At 36.2% G+C, this 23,322-nt stretch overlaps 2 protein-coding genes across 3 annotated transcripts; one reads left to right on the forward strand and one right to left on the reverse strand.

Moving 5' to 3' along the window:
• Positions 1-1,247: 1,247 nt before the first annotated feature.
• On the forward strand, positions 1,248-15,107 carry LOC113105813 (phosphatidylinositol 3-kinase catalytic subunit type 3). 2 transcript variants are annotated; one of them, XM_026267132.1, is made up of 26 exons: positions 1,248-1,679; positions 5,003-5,191; positions 5,478-5,621; positions 6,521-6,650; positions 6,928-6,954; positions 8,044-8,130; positions 8,223-8,318; positions 8,828-8,899; positions 9,056-9,160; positions 9,235-9,327; positions 9,599-9,784; positions 9,979-10,121; positions 10,293-10,371; positions 10,454-10,521; positions 10,647-10,752; positions 11,975-12,091; positions 12,202-12,333; positions 12,417-12,545; positions 12,666-12,735; positions 12,814-12,878; positions 13,128-13,212; positions 13,306-13,380; positions 13,467-13,635; positions 14,078-14,168; positions 14,247-14,372; positions 14,847-15,107. In XM_026267132.1, the coding sequence occupies exons 1-26, from the start codon at positions 1,615-1,617 to the stop codon at positions 14,859-14,861; spliced, it is 2,664 nt and encodes an 887-aa protein (XP_026122917.1). In that variant the 5' UTR covers positions 1,248-1,614; the 3' UTR covers positions 14,862-15,107. The 2 variants fall into 2 exon arrangements, with proteins under 2 accessions (XP_026122917.1, XP_026122918.1); XM_026267133.1 differs by lacking the exon at positions 6,928-6,954.
• A 1,760-nt stretch (positions 15,108-16,867) lies between these two features.
• LOC113105826 (uncharacterized) lies at positions 16,868-20,411 on the reverse strand. The gene is made up of 8 exons (XM_026267171.1): positions 20,382-20,411; positions 20,160-20,226; positions 19,928-20,045; positions 19,318-19,475; positions 18,764-18,990; positions 18,489-18,648; positions 18,252-18,361; positions 16,868-17,776 (listed from the first exon to the last, which is right to left on the reverse strand). The coding sequence occupies exons 2-8, from the start codon at positions 20,209-20,211 to the stop codon at positions 17,300-17,302; spliced, it is 1,302 nt and encodes a 433-aa protein (XP_026122956.1). The 5' UTR covers positions 20,212-20,226; positions 20,382-20,411; the 3' UTR covers positions 16,868-17,299.
• Between the last annotated feature and the right edge of the window lie 2,911 nt (positions 20,412-23,322).

The following is a 23,322-nucleotide window of genomic DNA, read 5'->3' on the forward strand; positions in this document are numbered from 1 at the left end:
TGGCTTCAACTCAAAGGAATGTGGCTTTAAACTTGGGAGCAAGGAAGCAGAGCCCCCTCTGTGAGTGTTCGGAACACATGAGGGGTGGCAATGAGCCTTATCCTCTTTAACAGCTCGAGTCCCCAGCGGAGGACGTAATGGACTGCAGTCCTGTTCTGTTGTGCAGTCTGACTCATCACCATTTATTATATAACCACACACTAATGTGCAGGGGGGACCCAAAGTTGCACTAAGATTTAGGATGTGAGTGATCGAATGCCAAGCTGCCAGTGAATGTAAATTAAAAGCAAGAACAGCTTGTTTTCTCAATTTTTTTTTATTGGCTTGGTTATTTTTCTGCCCTCACAAACGAGGGCAAAAAACACACTTGTGTGAAAAGAGTTGAGGTTTTTAGGAAATATAACCTATTGTGATGCCTGTATACACAAACCCATTAAAAAAATGTTCATTGGATAACATGGAGAATATTATGTTCATGCACCCAAAAGATGGACAGCAATTGCAAATGACTTGTCCATCTGCTGTGGAGAATAGCTGACAATGGACATAATTAATAATAATAATAATTCCTTACATTTATATAACGCTTTTCTAGGCACTCAAAGTGCTTTACAGTGTCAGGGGGTATCTCCTCATCCACCAGCAGTGCGCAGCATCCACCTGGATGATGCGACGGCAGTCATATTGTGCCAGAACACCCACCACACACCAGCTTACTGGTGGAGAGGAGACAGAGTGATGAAGCCAATCAGCAGATATATCAGCAGACATAACCTGCTGGTTTCACAGCAGATCCAACAATCACAACTAGGGTTAAGAGCAATGTTTAAACAACTGCTATTCTCTCTCTCTCTCTCTCTCTCTCTCTCTCTCTCTCTCTCTCTTTAGCAATTTCTTAATTCATAGAGACCACAATGGATTGCAATTTAAATAGATTTCAAACAGATTAAAAGCATAGTTTTTCAATTTTAAATTTTTGGGGAATTTATGAAATACAGAACATAATTAAATAAATTAAAGATTTAAATAAATTAAATTAATTCAAATGTTTCAGCAAATATATGATTTACAGATATATACCTTCATTTTGTTTAAACTCAGAAACTTTAAAACAATTGTACTCAATGTACAACTAACATGCAATTCAAGAGGACCTTTAAACGCCTTACGAAATGTGTCCTTTATTACTATCCGTTCTTCAACCAAACAGGAAGCCACCGGGATCCACCAGACCAAAGAAGCCATTTCTGATCCGTTCACTCCATTCAAGTCACTGCGGTTATCGAATGATTCGACATCGATTATTTACGTCTGGTTGTAATGTTTTCCTTTTTAAAAGCGGATCCGATGACGCCCTGTCAGATGCTTATTACAGCAATATTATTGTCTTAAATTAAGACCGATAGTATTTTTGATCAGCCATACTGGTTTTCATTAATCAGATCGAGAATATAAAGTGCAACGAAAAGCAAAAGCTCCAGCAGATCCAGTGCATGGTCTTTGCTAGAGGCCCTGCAGTAGTTATCTCCCACCGCATGAGAAATCTGCATTTATTCTTTTATATCTGTTTTGTTCCATTCACTACGGTTTTTCATAACACTTCGATTACTGAAGATGGAAACAGACAAATTTAACTATCTGTATAGTTGCGATCTGGACATAAACGTCCAACTGAAAATGTGAGTATGTTTTTGGACCTTAGTCATTGTTTTGATTTCAGAACTGTCAAGCAAGCAAAATGTCAACAGAGGCTAAATAACAGCACACTGCTCGAAGACACTGCTTTGTATCATATGCATCGATTTATGTAATTAATAATCGATTAATTTCGAGTACAAAATGTATTGCACTTTTATTTCAAATATTAAGAGAAATCTTCCTTGCATGATGTCGAATCGTTGTTTTTGCAGTGTTTACCAAAGCGAGCATGGCAACACTGTGAGTCAGAAGAATTAACACGAGTCCAGCGAGAGCTTTTGTGTTTTAGGGCTTTCATCAGTCTATTGACATCATTCTCCTCTTGCTCTCGAGCTTAATGAGTCTCTGTCCGTGTACGCGTGGATCATAAACAAAGATCATAAATGATTCTTCTGACCCACGAGTGTTTGTCATAACGAAATCAGTTTATTTTCACTGTGTGTGTTGCGTTGCATTACGTGGTCAGATGAACAGAAGGAAGCGGTCCCGTTGTGCCAGTAAACTAACTTGCGCAAGAGCTCATCACAGGACAGTGACTGTTAAAACCAAATGCATGAAGAAGAGCTGCCTGTCACCATGTGAAGCAATAAAGACTTCACCTTCTTGGATGTTTATTAGTATATAATATAGATTTATGCTGTAAAAATAAATATTCAGTTAAATGTCTAATAATTATAGGGGACAGTGGGGTAAGATTAGCCATTTTTTACTTATGTGGTGCTCAAGATGACGCAGAAGTATCCAAATGAAAGTATTCTTATTATTTTAAATGATCAGAATTTATCTATGAGAAAGGGTTCTAAAAATATAGCTTATTATAAACATTGTTCCCTTGGCTCAGCTTGCCCCGGGTTAGGGGTAAGATGCACCATCTGGGTGTAAAATAACCATCTGACTGAATCTGATTCAAACCCATGTGAAAAAAATTATAATTTAAAAACTCATTTAATAATTTCCTTTGATAGGCAGTCGTATTTATTTTTTTAACGTTAACTTTACACACATAAAACCAACCAAATTAAGTTTAAATTTAAATATTGAATTGTTTGCATTTCTGAAGCAATATGCCGAACACCAAAGTTGTAGCCTTGCTAAAAACAGACTAAACAGAAAGTTTGTTGGCCATTAGTGACTACACGTGGGAATATATTTTTATTTATTTATTTTTATTTGTTTTCATAGCAATATTTCGTCCCCTTGGAATTATAAGGTTCTATCTGCGTTCTGAGTAGTTTTGAGATATTGAGCTTTAAAGTTTTTGTGTTCCATAGACTTCTGTAGATAGAACCTTTTAGTTTTTTCAATAAAAAATCCCAAAATGTACACAACTTAAAATAAAACATCACATAATGTATATAAATTGTCACAGAATAAGAATATGTGAATAACTCAATTTTGACAAAAATGTCAGATAGAACCTTATAATTCTATTATGAAATATGCTATTTCATATTGCAGTTAAATTTTCACAAAATTGTGCCAACAACATTCATAAGGGTAATAGACAAAGTTAACATCTATATAGCAATGGTTATTAATGAAAACTATAACAGTGATATCCCTATGTATTGCTGAATGAAGAATAAACAACTGATAAAATGATAAACCCCTAACTTAAAGTAATGGTGCAATGTGATATAATTTAACAATGTTCATTCCTCCAAAACAGAGAAAACATCTTTCACAAACATATACATATCTGTCTCTTTTAAAGTGTTTAGTGTATATAATGAGTGGGGTTATTATAGCACAATTCTCACCCAGACCTCACTAATTTTCACACCCTGGCTACGGCCATGGTGCCTTCCATTCTTCCAGTGTGTTTCTCTTTTCCCAGTCTGGCAGAAATGATGGGTGTTGCCAAGATACAAGGGGTGGGTCAACTTACCCCACTCTTCCCTGCTTCCATTGAAGATGAGACCAAAGCAGGCTCAGAGAGTTAGGAAGAGCCCGCTCTTATCAAAACATCTATAATAACTCAATTCAACTATTACAGAGTGTGCTATCTTTTCTTTTTATTGTATATTTGTAACAACTGGATCATTTCTATTAACAAGGACCCACCCTCCTTGTGCCCATTTTTTTGGTTTGGGCCACTGTCTCTCAAAATGTCTGTGCAAGACCCTGTTGAAAAGGGCATCTAGTAAAAAAAAAAGTAAGTTTGGCCCTCTGTTTAAGGACAGTTTTAAAGAACTTATCAAAAGTTAAAGTGCGGATTGTATATTTAGTGTGTATATTTCCTGCATCAAATATGCGTGCGCAAACACTAGTTGTGAACAAGCGTCTTGAGCTCTGGACACCTTAACACTCACATAACCATAGACTTACAATACCATTTACAAGTTTGTGCTCAGAATGATTTTATTTTTAAAAAAGTGCATTAAATTTATAACTGATTAAAAAAAAACATTCTAGTTTAAATAAATGCTGTGTTCATTAAAGAATCTTGATAAAGCGCAGTTTCTACAAAAACATTAAGCAGCACAACTTTTTTTTCAGCTGTGATAATAATAAGAACATTTTCTTGAACAACAGATCATTAGATCATTATTTGACACTAAACTGAAGACTGGAGAAGGGGCTGCTAAAAATTCAGCTTTGCCATCATAGGCTTAAATTAAATTACATTTTGGGAGTTAGATTCCCGGGAACACATGATAGGTAAAAATTGTTAGCACTGTAAGTCGCTTTGGATAAAAGCGTCTGCTAAATGGATAAATGTAATACAACTATTTGAAAATCTGTAATCTGAGGGTGCAAAAAAAAAAACTAAATATTGAGAAAATCGCCTCTAAAGTGGTCCTAGTGAATTTCTTAGCAATGTGTTTACTAATAAAAAATTACATTTTTATATATATATACGGTAGATGTAAATGTACAAAATATCTTCATGGAATATGATCTTTACTTAATATCCTAACGATTTTTGGCATTAAAGAAAAATCTGTCATTTTGACCCGTACAATGAATTGTTGGCTATTGCTAATTGCATGCATTGGCTATTGAATGGTTTTGTGGTCCAGGGTCACAAGTTTACAATATTACTGTTTAGTATTACTGCTCAAATAAATGCATCCTTGGTGAACATCGGAGATGTTTTTCAAAAACTTAAAAACATTATCAGAACATAAAGTGTCATGGAAAAGTCAAGGAAAACATTGATAAATAGTTTTGTAACTCTGCTGACTTTTAGCACAGTTGCTCACCAATAAAGAGGCACATTATGCAAATTCCTTTCTTCAGAAGCAAATGTTTTGACATTGTGCTGTGTTCTGAGTGATCTCCTTTCTGTTTGCTTTTGCAGAGGCAGTCTGGAGGGCAAGAGAGAGCAGAAGAGCTATAAAGCTCTGCTTGAGGACCCCATGCTGCGATTTTCAGGACTCTATCAGGAGAGCTGCTCCGACCTGTACGTCACCTGTCAAGTGTTTGCAGAGGGCAAGCCTCTCGCTCTGCCTGTACGAACGTCTTACAAGGCCTTCAGCACTCGCTGGAAGTACGTGCATTTATCAGTGGTTAATCTCTGTATGTCACACAGTGGCTCACTTTATGCTTATGAATCAGAGCCCAAAACAAAATATATCAGAGATGCTTTGCTGGGGTATGTATCATATATTTTAGTCCCCTATCATCCTCTCGCATACTTAGATATCTCCACAATAAATGAAAAATATGATCCTTTTTTTTTTTTTTACTGATTCTAATACCTTCATATTTCATTTGTTCACTGTACTGAGTCATATATGTTTTGTCACATTATTGTTGTCTTCTTTTCACCTTAGCTGGAATGAGTGGCTTCGGCTGCCAGTGAAGTACCCTGACCTGCCTCAGAGTGCCCAGGTGACTCTAACAGTTTGGGATGTGTATGGACCCGGCCTAGCTACACCTGTTGGGGGCACTACAGTCACCCTCTTTGGGAAATATGGGTAAGTTTCTAATGTTTACAATTTTGTTAATCAGAAACAGGGCCGTGCACTGCCCCTTTGCCCCTCATTGGCTGAGGTGCCCCTCTCATCAGTCCCCCCTTCACCCCAGCTCAAAGCGGTCTGTTCCCGCTCCGCTAAAGATCCACTGATTCCGCTAATCCGCTCCATGTTTTCATGCCGCTCCGCAGCATCACTCACAATCTCTTTGCTGCTCTCTGTTCCTGAACGTTGTTTATTACCAGGTAGATGCTTTACGATCCACGTTAGTGAGTGGTTGATCCGCTGAATTAGTAATTAGTTGGTAGTTTGTTTGTTTTTTTGTCTGTAATGACTCTGTCTTCTAAAAGTGTTGTACAAAATATCCATGTACTTAAAATTAGAATGTCTAATTAAAATCAAATTATTGACCTGTACCTGATCAGATCTAATATAGATAATATCAGATTTGCTGTTGTCGGCACACTTTGTAGATAAAAAAAGTAAAATAATAATGTCTTCACAATAAAGAAGACAGAGAGAAAGAGCGAAGAGAAGCTGCTAAAGGCAGTTCAACATTTTAAACATGAATACAAAGCTCCAGCAAGCCAGCAGGTCAATCATCATATAGAATTTTTAGCAGTTTGTCACACTTTAATTCTTGTAATTAAATATATTTCCCATTATAATCTATAGCACATCACATTTTATTAAAACCATATTAATAGTGGGATAATTTAAGATAAAAAATGTAACCTGTGATTATATCAAATTAATTCAGATTGTTAAAATAAAAGGTGAGGTCTTATTAATTATTTAGGAAAGAGATTATTATCACAAAAGAGATAAGTTGGCAAACCACTACTTTTATACATTTATTATTTCCCCTTATCTATCTCCATCTCTCTCACTCTGTCTACTAGAATGTTCCGGCAGGGCATGCATGATCTGAAGGTGTGGCCGGGTGTGGAGGGCGATGGCAGTGAGCCCACTAGTACACCAGGAAGGACCAGCAGCACTCTTGCAGAGGACCAGATGGGCCGCCTGGCCAAGGTCAGTTGATGGATTGGGGAGAGGAGGAGCCCAGCTGAGACAGAAACTGGAGAAATATGCCTGTGGACATTTACTGTACATGAGGGATATGTTAAATGAAAAGTGGGTGACGGCAGGGAGGGATAGATGGATATGCTGATTGTGTTTATAGATTACCCAATTTGTGGAAAGAATGAGAATTGAGAATGTTTGTTGTTGCGAGGGAGTGTGCTTGTGTGTGTGTGTGTGTGTGTGTGTGTTCTGTCAAAGGACATGTTTTAACTGCCCTCTGTTCCAGGGTCCAGACCTGGAGATACTTAGTGACGTGAGTATGAGAGAAAACAGGACAGGAATGCTTAATGTATGTGTATGGATGTGTGCGTGTGCGTGTATGAGTTTGGCTTGTCTCATATATTTGTGGGCAAGATATAGGACAGGGTATATATTTAGTTTGTATAATTTGACCCAGATTTTCACTAATTGGATGAGTATGTTATTTTCACTGACATGTTTGCTGCTTAACCTCACCAATTTTTTCATTCAACGTTTATATATATATATATATCAGTGTACGTTCTAGAGAATTATAAACAATTCTTATGACACTTTAAATATTTTTTTTTAAATATGGCAAGTCAAATATAATTCTTTTAAGTCAGAATGATTTGATGTGGATATTGTTGATAAAGTGTAATTTGTTTTGAAGTGAGAACATTCCTTGAAATAATCATGAATGTCATGGACGTTATGTTTAGCCACTAAAACACATGTACTGTATGGCTGGTTAAACAAAGTCCTCTTAGACTCTTGCAGGCCTTTAGATGAGAAGTGTTGTTGTACTAACTATAACTAACTGTTTTTTTAGAAAGGGCTTACTCATCTTGGTGTGCTATAGAGGTGCTCCGATCACGATCGGCCGATCGTTAATGCGCATCTCGTCAGTAAAGCCGGTTTTCTAATCAGCGGTTAATTCCATCAGGTGCGTGATTTCTCATAGAGCAGCTGTTACTACACAGAGCCGTTGTTAATAGAGAAGATGCGCAAATCAAGTTAATTTTCAGCGTTTATTGGCCCATCTTCTCTATTAACAACGGCTCTGTGTAGTAACAGCTGCTCTATGTGAAATCACGCACCTGATGGAATTAACCGCTGATTAGAAAACCGGCTTTACTGACGAGATGCGCATTAACGATCGGCCGATCGTGATCGGAGCACCCCTAGTGTGCTACTTACTTTGCACTGGCCCCCCCGAATGTCCTTTGGCTAATGAGCTTTTTGTGTGCTTTTGCACGCTGACATATGATTGGCTAAAGGATTGTGCACACAACGTTGTGTCTTAGTGTTACTGGTCTTGCAAACTTTGCTTTTTCTTTAAGTTTTCTTCTCTCTTTCTTTGCCTCCCTGTCTCTCTCAGCTAACAAAAGCTCATCGTCAGGGGCACATGGTTAAAGTAGACTGGCTGGATCGCTTGACCTTCCGAGAGATTGAAATGATCAATGAGGTGAGTGGTTTGGGGGTAAAAAGTGTCACGATACGAAGCCAGTGTCATTTTTGCTACCTCTGTGTAAAGCTTGATTTGTTTTTTATCTACAGAGTGAGAAACGTAGCTCTAATTTCATGTACCTCATGGTGGAATTCCCTCGTGTCAAAAACGGTGAACGAGAATACAGCATTGTTTATTACGAAAAGGTTTATCTTTTTTTCTCTACTTTTTTTTGCTGTTAAGTCGATGCTGTGTCAAAATAACTCTGTTTACTTCCCTGTTAATGCATGCTTCAACAAAATGTATTAGCCTTGCTTGCTTCTAAAATAACTACTGTTTAGTTGACTAGGCTGTGGTGTTAATGTTAACTGGCCAAATAACTATCAAGGCATTGAATAAGGATATTGTTGTAGAGAAAGCAGCTTTTCAGAAATCTTGCCAATCAGTTTAATTCTGGTTAATGTAATGTGTAATAAAAATGTTGTTAGAATTTTAATTAGCAGTCAGGAATGCCTTGATGGGTAAAAACAAGCCCCAGTTTTTTTTTGTTGTAACAGAATTAAAATGTTGTAGATGCCATTTTTATGTTGACTATAAATTAGTGATAATCAAGATTTTGCAAAGTAGTGTAGTCTTCATCTAATAGCTTCCTTTATGTAGTACTTGTTAAAGCCTTGTTAAGTTTCAGTGGTTTTATGCCTCTCTCTATTTACAGGATGCAGATGAATCCTCCCCTTTGCCGACCAGTGCAGATATTGTGAAAGTCCCCGATCCTCAGATGTGCATGGTGAGTTGAAAACAACAACAACAACAACAACAACAAAAAAGTCCATTATCTTGGGTTTATGGGTTGGTGAATCTGTGTTGCCACTTGATAATGTAAAGAATAATTGCATTTAAAATTATTAAGTTGCTAACTGATAGCATTGGCCTTCTGTTGCAGGAGAACCTTGTGGAGAGTAAGCATCATAAACTGGCTCGCAGTTTACGCAGCGGACCATCTGACCACGATCTCAAACCTAATGCAGCCACACGTGATCAACTCAATGTTAGTGATAAAGAGAAAAAAAGAACACAAGAAATCTTATCAGATGTCTTTATAATTCTGTTCTTCTTTCACAGATTATAGTAAGCTACCCACCCACTAAGCAGCTGAGCTCTGAGGAACAGGACCTTGTGTGGAAGTTTAGATACTACCTCACCACACAGGAAAAGGTGAGTGAGTACTTTCAAAAGTTTGGGGTCAGTAATACTTTTACGACACATTTCATTGAACAGAAGTTACAGTAAAACATACAGAATGTTAGAAAACTAATTATTTCATGATTTCCACAAAATAACTGTTTGCAACATTGATAACGACAAGAACATTTTTGAGCACCAGATCACCATATTAGAATAATAGGAGGATCATGTGGCAGTTCAGTAATAAACTAGACAATTTTAATAATGTCATAATATTACTGTTTAACTGTTTTGTTTTTAGGCTTTGACTAAGTTCCTGAAGTGTGTGAACTGGGATCTGCCCCAGGAGGCCAAACAGGCTTTGGAGCTGCTGGGAAAGTGGCGTCCGATGGATGTGGAGGATTCCTTAGAGCTGCTGTCCTCTCAGTTCACCAACCCCACAGTGAGACGCTACGCTGTCGCCAGACTGCAGCAGGCTGATGATGAGGTCAACTCTATGTGTTTGTGTGTGTTAGATTGTCAGTGGCTTAGATATGCATTTGTAAAAAGATTTTCATGCATCAAATTAAACATAAGCAGTATTAAGTATACTTAAATACACACAACATTAAAAATTGTAATGTTTAGGTACAACACAACTGATTCCTGTGTAAATATATGTAATTCTGATTATCCTTGTAGGATCTGCTAATGTATTTGCTCCAGCTGGTGCAGGCATTGAAATATGAGAACTTCAATGATATCCAGGGCAGTCTGGAGCCTGCCAGTAAGAGAGACAGTCAAGGGGTTCTGACAGAGAGCTCAACAATAGGAGATCTGGACAGGTCAGCTACATACTTAAAGAACATGCATCTGTGTCAAATGCAGTGTTTTTTTCTCCAAATCATTTTTATATCACTTTGCTTAGAATTACAAAAGCTTTCAAAATCTCAATGTATAATCCTCAAAGGTAGTTGGATCCCAAATCGTGAGGGTTACAGTGATTTATTTTTTAGTTCCCAGATTGCTTCGACTGTCACTGTGATGCCCAGCATGCAGAAAGGCAAAGATGGAACAGATGGTGAGAGCCTAGAGGTAAGTGTAAAAACCTCACTCATTTTAGATGCACAGTGGATGTGAAGATTATGTAACAGTGTATGTGACCTGTGTTCCACAGCAAGATCTGTGCACCTTCCTTATATCACGTGCCTGCAAGAACTCTACACTGGCAAACTATTTATACTGGTGAGGAATGGATCAAGATGTTTTGCACTTCTGTAATTACAGTATCTACAACAATGTGCCAGTGCTGCTGATTCCATGTTAAAGAGTTATATATGAAAATATTTGGACATTGTTCTCCAATGCAGGTATGTAATTGTGGAGTGTGAGGATCAGGACACACAGCAGAGAGACCCCAAAACCCATGACATGTACCTCAATGTAATGAGGCGGTTCAGTCAGGCTCTGCTCAAGGTACATTCACATTCTGAACCCACATGGAGTACAACCAGGGCCGTTTCTAGCCAATTTGATGACCTAGGCGAAATCCCTATTGGCGAACCCTCAGATTTTATATATATATATATATATATATAATATAGTTTCTTGTCACATTCCAATTGGTTGTCATAATAACAACACTAATTTGTGGAAATTCAGGGCATTGTGAGTACCACATATCTGAATGCATTATTGAGTGTTAAGATAAACATTTTGCACATTTTATTAGCTGTAATATCATTGTGTTGTCACTAGATGCCTGTATAGCCCTATGTAACAGTCCCCAGTAGCTGAGATATTGCACATAAATCACACATACATTAATTTTTTACATTTGGATTTGGATACATGTTTAGATATTATCAATGGCTTCTTTTTGTATTTATCTGTTTGTTCAACTGTTTTGTTGTTGTTGCCTGAAACATTGATTTAAAGTGTCAGTTATTGCATTATTATTTCAGTAAACCCTATATGTAGTTTCCTCAAACTTCATATAAAAGCCTGATCGGTGGCATAAAAACAATCAATGTAGTTACTTAATTGTTTGCTACTCATTAACGTGTGAACTTTGTGTGAACTTTACACACTACCCTCTATGTGAATGAGGCTGCTCCCTTTAAGGGCTGTTAGAAGTTTATGTGATTTAGTGGTTTCAACACCTCTGTAAGGGTGCATTAAACTTGACAAAGTGGTGTAATAAAGGATGTATTGTTCTTGTGAATTAGAATTGACCGCCTAGCTTGCCTATGTCTAGAAACGGCACTGAGTACAACAAAGTGATGTGATAACATAAACTAATTTTAAAAAGTCGGTATCGGGACATAAGATTGTGGTCAATAAGATTCAATTAAAATATTTTTTGAATTAAGTATTTTATTCTTGCCAATACTAGTGATATTGTGAAGTATTATTACAATTTAAATAAAGCAGAATTTTCTGCAGCCATTACTCCAGTATTCAGTGTCACACGATCCGGTGCTCAAGAAACATGTATTTAACATTGTATCATTATCAATGTTGAAAACAGCTGCATACAGTCATGTCATTTAAAATACAAAAACAAAAAAAACAATGGATTAAGAATATTAAGTAATTTTTCTTCGATTCTTCTATGAACAAAAAGTTCAAAAGAATAGCCTGTATTTAAAATCTGCCACTTTTTTTTACAAGATGTGATGTTTATATCTGTTTCCAGGGTGATAAGAGTGTGAGAGTGATGCGTTCCCTTCTGGCCGCCCAGCAGACGTTTGTAGACAGACTAGTCCAGCTCATGAAGGCCGTTCAGAGAGAGAGTGGAAACCGCAAGAAAAAGGTGTGCAACACTGAATCAGTTTTAAAAGCTGCTGTAGACAATGAGGCATCAGTTGGTTGTTTTTGTGAAGTTATGAAGTTGTATCATTTGGTTCTTTCTGTCTCTGACAGACGGAGCGATTACAGGGCCTGCTGGCTGATAATGAGAAGGTGAATCTGTCAGAGATTGAGTCCATCCCTCTTCCTCTGGAGCCACAGATCCGCATCAAAGGCATCATACCTGAGACCGCAACACTCTTTAAGGTGTTGTGCATCATTTCATATCCATTGCATTGAGTCACACATGCATCCTTCCACACCTGACTTCTGTTTTTCCTCTCTTCCAGAGTGCTCTGATGCCAGCAAAGCTCATCTTTAAGACAGAGGATGGGGAGCAATATCCTGTCATCTTCAAACATGGAGATGACCTGAGACAGGACCAGCTCATCCTGCAGATTATTTCACTCATGGACAAGGTCTGAAGTCATTACATCTCAACACACAGTACCAAAAGAACACATAGTGTGTGTGTGTGTATATATATATATATATATATATATTAGTAGTCATTTAGCTTTTTTCAATATTTCAAACAGTTGCTGAGGAAAGAGAATTTGGACCTAAAGTTGACTCCATACAAAGTTCTGGCGACCAGCACCAAACATGGTCAGTGCTGATTCACTTATTACATGCAGAACAAACCCACGGGCCAGTCAATTCACGTACTATATGATTTGTCTGCAGGTTTTATGCAGTTTGTGCAGTCAGTACCTGTGGCTGAGGTTTTGGCAACAGAAGGCAACATTCAGGTAATGTAGTGTTTTAGGAGTTGTCCAATATTGCTCCTGGAAGACCTAATTCCTGCAAAGTTTGTATCTGAGCCTAAGTAAACACTCCCGAATCTGCTAATCAAGGTTATCAGGATCACTAGAAACTTTCTAGCAGAGGACACTGCTGCATTACATGGTCATAATAAGAACTGCCCAATTATTTCAAATAAAAAATGAATGAAGTCCCATCTCTTTGCATTTATCTTGGTAAACTATGTCTCCATGCAGAGTTTCTTCCGAAAGCATGCTCCGAATGATAAGGGGCCATATGGCATCAGCTCTGAGGTCATGGACACATACGTTAAAAGCTGTGGTGAGCCTCAGTTTCTGGATCCATTAGTATTATATTTAGCTCATTATTTCTTTAGTATTAAAAAAATGTACTAAATCACAATATATATTTCAGCGGGCTATTGTGTCATCACATACATCCTAGGGGTTGGAGACAGACATCTAGACAACTTGCTTCTCACTAAGACTGGTACCTTGCATAAATGCACCACAATTTTTAATGACTTGCAAGCACTGAAAATTAAAACAGATTGGATATGTTGATCTGTCTTGCAGGGAAACTGTTTCATATAGATTTTGGATATATTTTGGGTCGGGACCCTAAACCCCTGCCACCCCCCATGAAGCTGAGCAAGGAGATGGTGGAGGGGATGGGGGGCATGCAGAGTGAACAATACCAGGAGTTCAGGAAACAGTGCTACACTGCCTTCCTGCACCTGCGCAGGTCAGTTACAAACAGAAGACACACACTAATAGTTCGGAGTTTGACTTCAGCATTGATGCATTGAAGTGATCAAAAATGGCAGTCAGTATTGATAATAATATGAAATGTTTCTTGAGCACCAAAACAGCATTTTAGAAGAATTGAAATAAAAATTCATGCTACACTAATACTGGAGTAACTGGCTGCTGAAAATTCAGCTTTGCCATCCTAGGAATAAATACAATTTTAAAATATATTAAAATAGAGAAGTTATTTTAAGTTGTAATAATATTTCACAATATAACTCTTTTTGATCAAATATAATGCTACCTTGGTAAGCATAACAGACTATTTTTCAAACATTACTTACCCCAAACTTTTGAATTGTAGTGTACTTCATTTATGTACTATATCAGTAGACTAGATCATAAAAAACAAACTTTTTTTCTCTCTTCATATACAGATACTCAAATCTCATTCTGAATCTGTTCTCTCTGATGGTGGATGCAAATATTCCAGACATTGCACTGGAGCCTGACAAAACTGTAAAAAAGGTATGTATGGTCCTCACATTTCGTCTCCCAAACCTCAGAGGTAAAATCAGCTGTTCATTCTTCACTCGCCCGCTGCAGGTTCAGGACAAGTTTCGATTGGACCTCTCAGATGAGGAGGCGGTGCATTATATGCAGAGTCTGATTGATGAGAGTGTAGGTGCTCTGTTTGCTGCAGTGGTTGAACAGATACACAAATTTGCACAGGTGTGTAGGTTTCCTCATTTTGTCCTTTTTTTTTTGGCCAGTGCTGCTAAATTGTTGAATACACCCCACAACAATTACCCAGTTTTTACCCCAGTTTGCAGTCTTGATGCAAGTTGCCATAATTGAAAGCAGGTTTTCAGATTTTGGTTATTCAGAAAGTTGCATTGTATGTGATCAACACCGATTCCATTTTTTGAAGCTTCAGTCTGGGTTCCATCTAGTTCCAGAATATTTCGAGCTGATTTAAGAATACATATTACTACAAGTGTGAAAAGTTAAATGAGGCACACTTTTCTGCTCAGATTTTTAAACCCGTATTCTAGTATACTCGTATACTAGTATATTCCAGACTTAAAGTTCACACTTCTTTTTATCAGCTATTTTTATTTGCCTGTACAGGAACAGATATATAAATTTCCCAAAATGGAAAATTAATTCGCATCTTTACTAATGTATCATGTTTGAAATCCACAGTATTGGCGCAGATGAGGTGATGTCGTGGCGGCTGATTCTCATGTAATCAGTGAGCAACAGATAATTGGACGGCGGCAACAAATAAATGATGGAGAAGTGAAATGGACATGTGCCAAGGCCACACTAGTGACATCATGTTTTCACCATTAATGCACTAAGTCTTGACTCCAGTGAATATCTTTGTATAAAATATATATATATAATTGTAATTAACTGTATATGTAAAAAAAATAAGACAGCCAAATAAAGATTCCAACTTTAGACTTTGTGTTTACTGTTTAGTATCCATACTGACTTTCAGGTTCAAACACTCTTATAAAACATTTATAGTCTGTGTTTGTAGAACAGACATAGTCTGTTTGGTGTTTTGGTATATTTTTACAATAATGGTTACAATTGTTTTTACAAAAAATGAATGATCTTTTAAATACATGTATGAAAGTAGGCTCAAAGGTTTAGGGGTGTCCTTTTTTAAGACGCGAGTGGTTGAGTGGTTCTGATACATATGGTGGTTTCTCTGGATGAGGATGTTCACGTTTCTTCTGGTGCAGTGTGAGTCAGTTAGTGAGTCACACCTTCCTATGAGGAGAATTCTCTATGGCGCAGCTTATGTAGAGAAATGTGCCAATGGTTTAGAATGAGACTATAGTTATACAAAGTTCAACATTTATTATACTTTTCTTGGACTTGACATGGGTTCTATGGGTTAAATCTTGCACCCACCACCAGTGTCCAAACATAAATCACACTGAGCAACTCTAATACAAGTTTTTTGTTTTTTAAATTACAAGCCCGAACAGATATATTTGCTGTCAGTAAGTGTTTAAAAATCATTCAGTGAATTAACAATAAGAAAGATGCTACATGGTCACATAGTCTTTCGGTACATTACAAAAATACATAGCAATGAGGAATATACGTGATATTTGGTAAGCAATTCAGTTCAAATTTAGCTTGCATTTCTTGATTTTTTCCTTCTTTTTCTTTTGGGCCTATATACATTACATGTAAATGCTTTACATGTTGTTTTTCAGGCTTGTGGGCTGTGGTTTATTAAAGCTATACTAAACCCATGCAGACTTCTTTCCACTCTGCTGCATTAGATCAACAAGAAACTTGACATTTAAAACTCGAGTCATATGTTAAGTGTAACAGCAGTGAATATCTACATTTTAGAAATGAGTTTGGAAGGGGCATATTTGCCACGCGTGGTTATGGCTTTAGAAAAAGTCCAAAAGCAAACTTCCCCCTCAAAGCATACCGTATTTATTATTCTATTATTATTTTATTATTCTATTATTCTATAACATTTCCTTCACTGGTACAGTACCAAAATTCAACTGAACCAATTAGACCGCACAGAATAGTCGAGTCGAGTCCACATGCACTCTCTCAAAACAGAAAATAAGAAAACATGCATAATTTTATACAAATCTACAATAGTTTCCAGAATCTAGATTCACACTTGTTTCCTAGGAGCATTTCCATAAATATTCCAGAAAAAAATAAAATCAGCAAAAATTGTGCACCTTAGCATGGTTAACGGCGAGAAACGGTCCACAGAAAATGTGAGTCAAAATAGGGAAACTCTGAGTCAGAAGTAAAAATAAAAAATTCAAACAATGAATCAAGCCATACAGAAAGCATACAGTTACCAGAAAATAGCAATGCTCCTCATAGGGACTGCTTAAGGATTTATAGTGCTCTGAGTCACTGGCTTATGGGGGTTCCCAAATAAACCGTGAAGGGCAATAATAATAATGACTGCTAGGTTCAGGTCAAAGACATTTGACCATTGATGCACACATGCATGAGGAACGTGCATGATGTCATACGATTCACCCTAAAATAAAGGGAATACACGCTGAACTCAATATTACCCAGCATCCAGACCAAGATGGAGGAAATAAGTCAGCATGACATATAAAATATAATAATATCATATAATACTATATAATAAACAGCATGACATTTTAAAGTCAGGATGAAATTGAAAATTTTCAGAGGCATGTAATAGATATTCTTGTGAATGAATCATCCGTATGTGCTTCTTTAAAAAAAAAAAATCATAATATATGAATATAAGAATAAATTTGTCATAACTGCACCTAAGGTCAAAATGAAAATGTCTCTTGTCCTGCAAAACTCATGTTCATCTGTCTCCATTTCCAAACAACAATAAATAGAATCAAGTGCTTGTCTTTTTTTTTTTTCAGTACACAGTTACAGTACACTCGGATGTACATCACAATACATAAGAAAAGATCTGTCACTACTTTTCCTTTCACAGCTATGTCAATAGTTAGTGGGCAAAAGGACAGAATCACATTGTTGCAAATTAATAGCACCAAAAAAAAGCATGTATTAAAAACTGTACAAAGAACAAATCTGTCTTGAGTCTATTAAACATTATATTTAACCTTTCTGAAAAAGTAAAACAAACATCAGTAGTTTCAATTTGTTTGGATGTCTTCTATTGGTCTCATATTTTTTCCACACAGGACATCTTCAGACCACATTGGGTCTTCAGTTGATGTCTCGTCCTGTTGAGTGTGTTCAACTCGCACCGAGCTCAGAGGGATGTCTCCGGGGGACAGTAAATGCCTCTGATTCTGATATGGAAATCCCACCTCTGTTTCTAGAAATGGATGTGATGGTAACAGATAGAACTTTTCATGTTGGTCTTCTGTGCTCAACTCTTCAGACTGCGCAGACTCCTCAGTGCAGTCTGGATTGTGCAGGATGGGGCTTGTGTAATAGCCGTAGCCCAGACTTCGGGTGTTGTAGTAAGAAGACTTCTTGTCTGTGAGTGTGAAGTCAGGGAAGGAAACGACAGAAACATGGTCACCCTCAGAGCTCTCGTTGTCTGGTGAAGCTTTACTGGAGTCAGCAAAAGTCTCGTTCTGAAGTTCTAGGTCTCGAAGTAAAGCCTGAAAACACATAATAGGCTTTGAATTTTAAATGTAAAAAACAACTAAGATGAGATGATCATTATGCTTAGTTCATAAATGCACTGAATGCAGAAAAAAGGATAAACAATAAAATGTTTTTTTTTTATTGCTTAGAATGACTAAAATGCTTTGCAATATACAGCTTGTGAACTGTATATCATACAAAAGTATCTATATGATATTGAATGGATGACTGTATAATTGTAAATCTCTCTATTTTTTCCTATTTAGGGAAGTCATGAAAATGCAATAGCTGATTGTTTTGTTTAGTCGTTTAGCAAATGAGAACACAAAAATAATTTTCTATGGTCTCCCATGTATCTCTGTAGAGCTGTGGTTCTCCAGCTTTTTGACTTCATTTTTTGTCTGTAATTATGTCACAGCTACTTTCAACAATTTATTAACTTAAAAAAGCAATAACACACTGGCAATCATGCTCATTTAAGTTCAGTACCAAAGATCTGGGCAGGGGACGTTCAGAAGATGCACACTGTCTCCAGAACAGAAGAAATACTAAGCCAATAGTGATGAGAACAGCACACACAATCACAACGATAAGGCTTTCTGGAGAACACACAAACAAACTCGTGCATTAGTGCCGGCAACCATTGCACGTGCAAATAAATAAATGTGCACTGTATAATTACGCCACAAAATAAGTATAAGCACTTTCAATAGAAATAATGCACACCGTTATTTGCTGGTATGTAGACACACTGCGGGATGCTCGGGGGAGAAGGCACCAGCACACCCTCAAATGTGAAGTTGGCCACAGCACAGTACACTTGCCCTGGTGTAAGAAAACCAAATTCCACCTTGAATGGGGTATGCGTCACTTCAGCAGTGTGTGCCTTCAAGAAAAATGAATACAAATAAAACAATGGAACTCTTAATTTCTAATCTTCATGGAAACACTTACACTGCAAACAAATAAATATACAAAACAGAAAAATGAGAGTTGTGCACCTGTTTGTCTGAGAGATTCTGTTCATTGTATAGAGTGACTGTTGCCCAGAGACGTTTAACATCAGTTACAAGACAGGGGCATCCCATCTCCTCCTCTTCCTCATAATATTCATTTTCACCATCAAAAGAGCAGCTTACGGATGGAGCACAAGGAAAATGTACTGTCACCCATAGACTTCCATTGCCCATGGAGTTTGTTATGGAGGGCGGGCTGAATTTGGCAGCAGCTTAAGAAAACAACAACAATTTTTATTATTATTATTGTTATTATTATTATTATTATTATTATTATTATTATTATTATTATTATTATTATTATTATTATCTCTATATTAATATCAATAATACAATACAATATCAAATCATAAAGATATTATATTTCAGTTCTTTTCTAATTATATTAATTTATTACAGAGAATGGACAATAGCCTTACATATTATGAAGGAATGCATTTCTGTAATGTAATCCAGCTTTTCTAGATTTGTGCAATATTACACATTCTTGACCTTTATTTATCAATTTTTTTTAACATAGTTTGAGGTTTAATACTGACCGTCATTTACAGGGGTGCAATACAGAGTTTCATTCAGCCAGAGAAGCTCAGATGTTAGTCTGATGAAGTTGTAGATGTCTAAATTAGGAAAGACTTCTGACAGATTACAGCTTTGCTGGGAAATCTGGATGCAGCCTGAAACATTTACCCATGATCTACTGCAACACAAACACACAATATTAAAAACTATATAAAAAAAATTACAAGTTAAATCTTTAAGGTGATCATCTGGCCATACACCTCACGATGTAAAACAGACATTTCTGACTTTCATTTCAATAAAAATGTGACTTTTCCACTGGGCATTCAAAAAAGAAAGCAAGAAAAGGGCAAACTGAACTTGAGCGCTTGTGAGTCATTTTCTTTTTCTATTGTAATTCAGAGGAAACCAACAGCGTGCCTGAAGCGATAACAACAGCATATCTGCTCTGGGGTGATGAGCATGGATTGTTTCTCGCTGTGGGTTTCTGCTAAACCACACAGTTTCACCTCTCACCCCAGTGCTTTACTGCTTTCTGCCCCACACTCTCGTTTCTCCTCTAAACTTCCACATCATTCTTAGTGACTCATGTGCATCTAAACTCCTTCTTTTTTGTTAGATTAGACTCACCCGTGCTTGCTCCAGACAGTGTAAGTTGTTTTAGGGTCGGCATCGGGGCAATCCCACTCAAGATGGCATCCGAAATTGATCGTATGCACTCTGATGTCACAGACAGAGACTGCAGACTCTAAACGAAACATATGAAAACAAGAACATGTTGCACCTGTGTGTCACAGACATGATCTGAAGTCATACAATACACCAAATGAAAGAGATTTTTCACACGGGAAATTGTACTCACCTATGTTCAACACCAACAAAAAGAAACACAAGTTTAGGAGAGCGACAGGCATCCCCACAACAGAATGCTATTTTACGGAGAAAGAAAATATATAATTGATAAATAAATATCTCTATTTATTAAAATGCCATAGCTGAAATACCTGATATCTCTCTAAAAAGCTGATTAACAGAAAATATTAACTATTATGATGACATTAAAATACAAAGAAATAAACTTTACCTTTAGATGTCATTAGCTGTTACTTTCAGTGGGTGAACAGAAAAAGTGAGAAGAGGACAGCTGTCACAGCTTAAGTTATGCCACAAAACCACACTGGGACTGAACCCACTCGCAAAGACAAAACTAGAGAGAGAACAAAAGCTCTCTCTAGTGGAAATGGTAGAAAAAAAAGTTATATATATATATATATATATATGTACATGGGGTAAATAAGTATCGAACACGTCACCAGTTTTCTCAGTAAATATATTTCTCAAGGTGCTGTTGTCATGTCGGTAACAACCAAAGCAAACCATACATATACAAAAAAAAAAAATTAAATAAATAAATACTAATAATTTCAGAAATTATGTTCTGTGTAATAAAATGGAATGATAGGGAAAAAATTTTAAACACACTTACTGAAATGTATTTAAGGTAACACTTTAGAATAAGGTTCCATTAGTTAATGTTAGTTAACTACTTTCGTTAACATGAACTAAGCAAGAACAATCCTTCTACAGCATTTATAAGTCTTAGTTCATGTTAATTTCAACATTTACTAATGCATTATTCAAATCAAAAGTTGTGCTTGTTAACATTAGTTAATGCACTGTGAATTACCATGAACTAACAATGAATAACTGTATTTTCATTAACTAACATTAACGAAGATGAATAAATACAGTAATAAATGTATTATTCATTGTTTGTTCATGTTAATTAATACATTAACTAACATTAACTAATGGAACCTTATTCTAAAGTGTTACCGTATTGAATACTTTGTACAAAAGCCTTTGTTGTTAATGACCGCTTCAAGACTCCTCCTGTTTGGAGAAACAAGTCGTATGCATTGCTCAGGTGTGATTTTGGCCCATTCTTCCACACTAACTGTCTTCAAATTTTTAAGCTTCTGTGGGCCTCTTCTATGAACTCTAATCTTTAGTTATTTCCATAGATTTTCTATCGGATTCAAGTCAGGTGATTGGCTGGGCCATTCTAGCAGCTTTACTTTTGAATAGATTTTCTCTGAAACCAGTTGAGAGTTTCCTTGTCTGTGTGTTTGGGATCATTGTCTCGCTGGAATGTCCACCCTCATCTCATCTTCATCATCCTGGTAGATGGCAGATTTTTATCAAGAATGTCTCTGTACACTTTTCCATTCAACCTTCCCTCTTGCCAGTGTTACACCATGACATTTTTTTCGTTGATGTGCACTGTCATTTGACATATTTTTCACTCCTCTGTCAGAAATCTTGTTATGAAATTGTTCTTTCCACTTCTGGATTATGGCCCTCAGTATGTTTTGCAACAATAAAGTTGTGAAGGTCTTAAGAAAGCTCTTTGCTTTTACCCATCATGAAATGTTTCCTGTGTGACACTATGGTAATGAGACGCCTTTTTACAGGCCATCAGTTGGGACTAAGCCAGTTTATATTAACTTCCACTGACAAGGGGCAGGATTGCGTTCTAATTACTGATAGATTTCTGCTGGTGTCTTAGCTTACCATGCCTTTTGGCACCTTCCTTTATTCATGTGTTTAATATTTTTTCCCTGTCATTCCATTTTATTACACAGAACTTAATTTCTGAACGTATTTGTATTGTTTTATTTGTATGTATGGATTTCTTGGGTTGTTACAGACATCTGGTGAAAATTTCATGTCAACAGCACCTTTAGAAATATATTTACAGAGAAAAATGGTGAGGTGTTCAATACTTCCTTTTCCACTGTATGTATATATATATATACATTTTAATCAGTTAGAAAAAAAAAAAAAAATATATATATATATCTTTAAAAAAAAATTTATATTAGTATCAGTTTTCAACATGGTACTAATATACAGAATATTATATATTAGACATAATTCAGGGTATATGTATGTATTTTATATTCAGTAGTCAACATTTAAAGTAGATAAAAAAAGTTCTAAGTTTTCCTAAGAGAAGAACAAACTTTGGTTTTACATGTTAGGACAACTTTGATGAAATGTTTTGATCTGTCTGAAACATTTTATGAAGATGCCAAGTAAATTCTTCTGACCATTCGCCTCCTATAAAACTATGTGCAACAAAACAGACATTTCTGACTTTCATTTTCATAAAAATGTAAATTTTCCACTGGACATGGTTCTTTAAAATAGAAAGCAAATGAAGAGCCAGCTGAGTATCTTTTACACCATGTGACAATTTAGAATGTAGAAAACCAATAATGTGACTCATATATTTACAGAGAAAAATGGTGACATGTTCAGTACTTCCTTTTTTGCTGTATATATATATATATATATATATATATATATATATATATATATATATATATATATATAATGTATATATATAGAAATTATATTATATGTATTAATATTTATAACTTCGTTAATCTTAATATGTACATATTTATTAATCATCATACCTTAATATCTATTTATCTAATATCTAACACTACTGTTCCAAAGTTTGGGGCAAGATTTTTAAATGCATTTTTTTTTTAAGAAATCTCTTCTGCACACCTTTGCTGCATTAATCAATTTGCAGACAATCGATCAATTAATTATTATTACATTATCAATGATGAAAACGGAGTAAAATATATCTTTAAAAAAAATCCTGCCCAGTTTTCTACTTTGTACTAATATACAGAATATCATATATTAAACATAATTTAGGGTATATTTATGTATTTTATATTCAGTAGTCAACATTTCAAGTAGATCAAAAAAGTTTAAGTTTTCCTAAGAGAAGAACACACTTTTGGTTTTGGTTAGGACAACTTTGATGAAAAGCTTTGATCTGTCTGAAACATTTTATGAAGATGCCAAGTAAATTCTTCGGACCATTCGCCTCCTATAAAACTATGTGCAACAAACAGACATTTCTGACTTTCATTTCCTTAGAAATGCAAATTTTCCACTCGGCATGATCCTTTAAAATAGAAAGCAAATAAAGAGCGAGC

The sequence above is a fragment of the Carassius auratus genome, chromosome 7, assembly GCF_003368295.1.
Source record: "Carassius auratus strain Wakin chromosome 7, ASM336829v1, whole genome shotgun sequence".
Taxonomy (NCBI): Eukaryota; Metazoa; Chordata; class Actinopteri; order Cypriniformes; family Cyprinidae; genus Carassius; species Carassius auratus.

Coding starts and splice junctions, on each gene's coding strand:
- LOC113105813 (XM_026267132.1), top strand. CDS start 1,615: ATGGAAACAGACAAATTTAACTATCTGTATAGTTGCGATCTGGACATA. Junction 6,651..6,927: donor AGATGGGCCGCCTGGCCAAG/GTCAGTTGATGG, acceptor CCTCTGTTCCAG/GGTCCAGACCTGGAGATACT. Junction 10,753..11,974: donor TCAGTCAGGCTCTGCTCAAG/GTACATTCACAT, acceptor ATCTGTTTCCAG/GGTGATAAGAGTGTGAGAGT.
- LOC113105826 (XM_026267171.1), bottom strand. CDS start 20,211: ATGCCTGTCGCTCTCCTAAACTTGTGTTTCTTTTTGTTGGTGTTGAAC. Junction 19,476..19,927: donor ACTGTCTGGAGCAAGCACGG/GTGAGTCTAATC, acceptor TTTGTGTTGCAG/TAGATCATGGGTAAATGTTT. Junction 18,991..19,317: donor TTGCACCCCTGTAAATGACG/GTCAGTATTAAA, acceptor TGTTTTCTTAAG/CTGCTGCCAAATTCAGCCCG.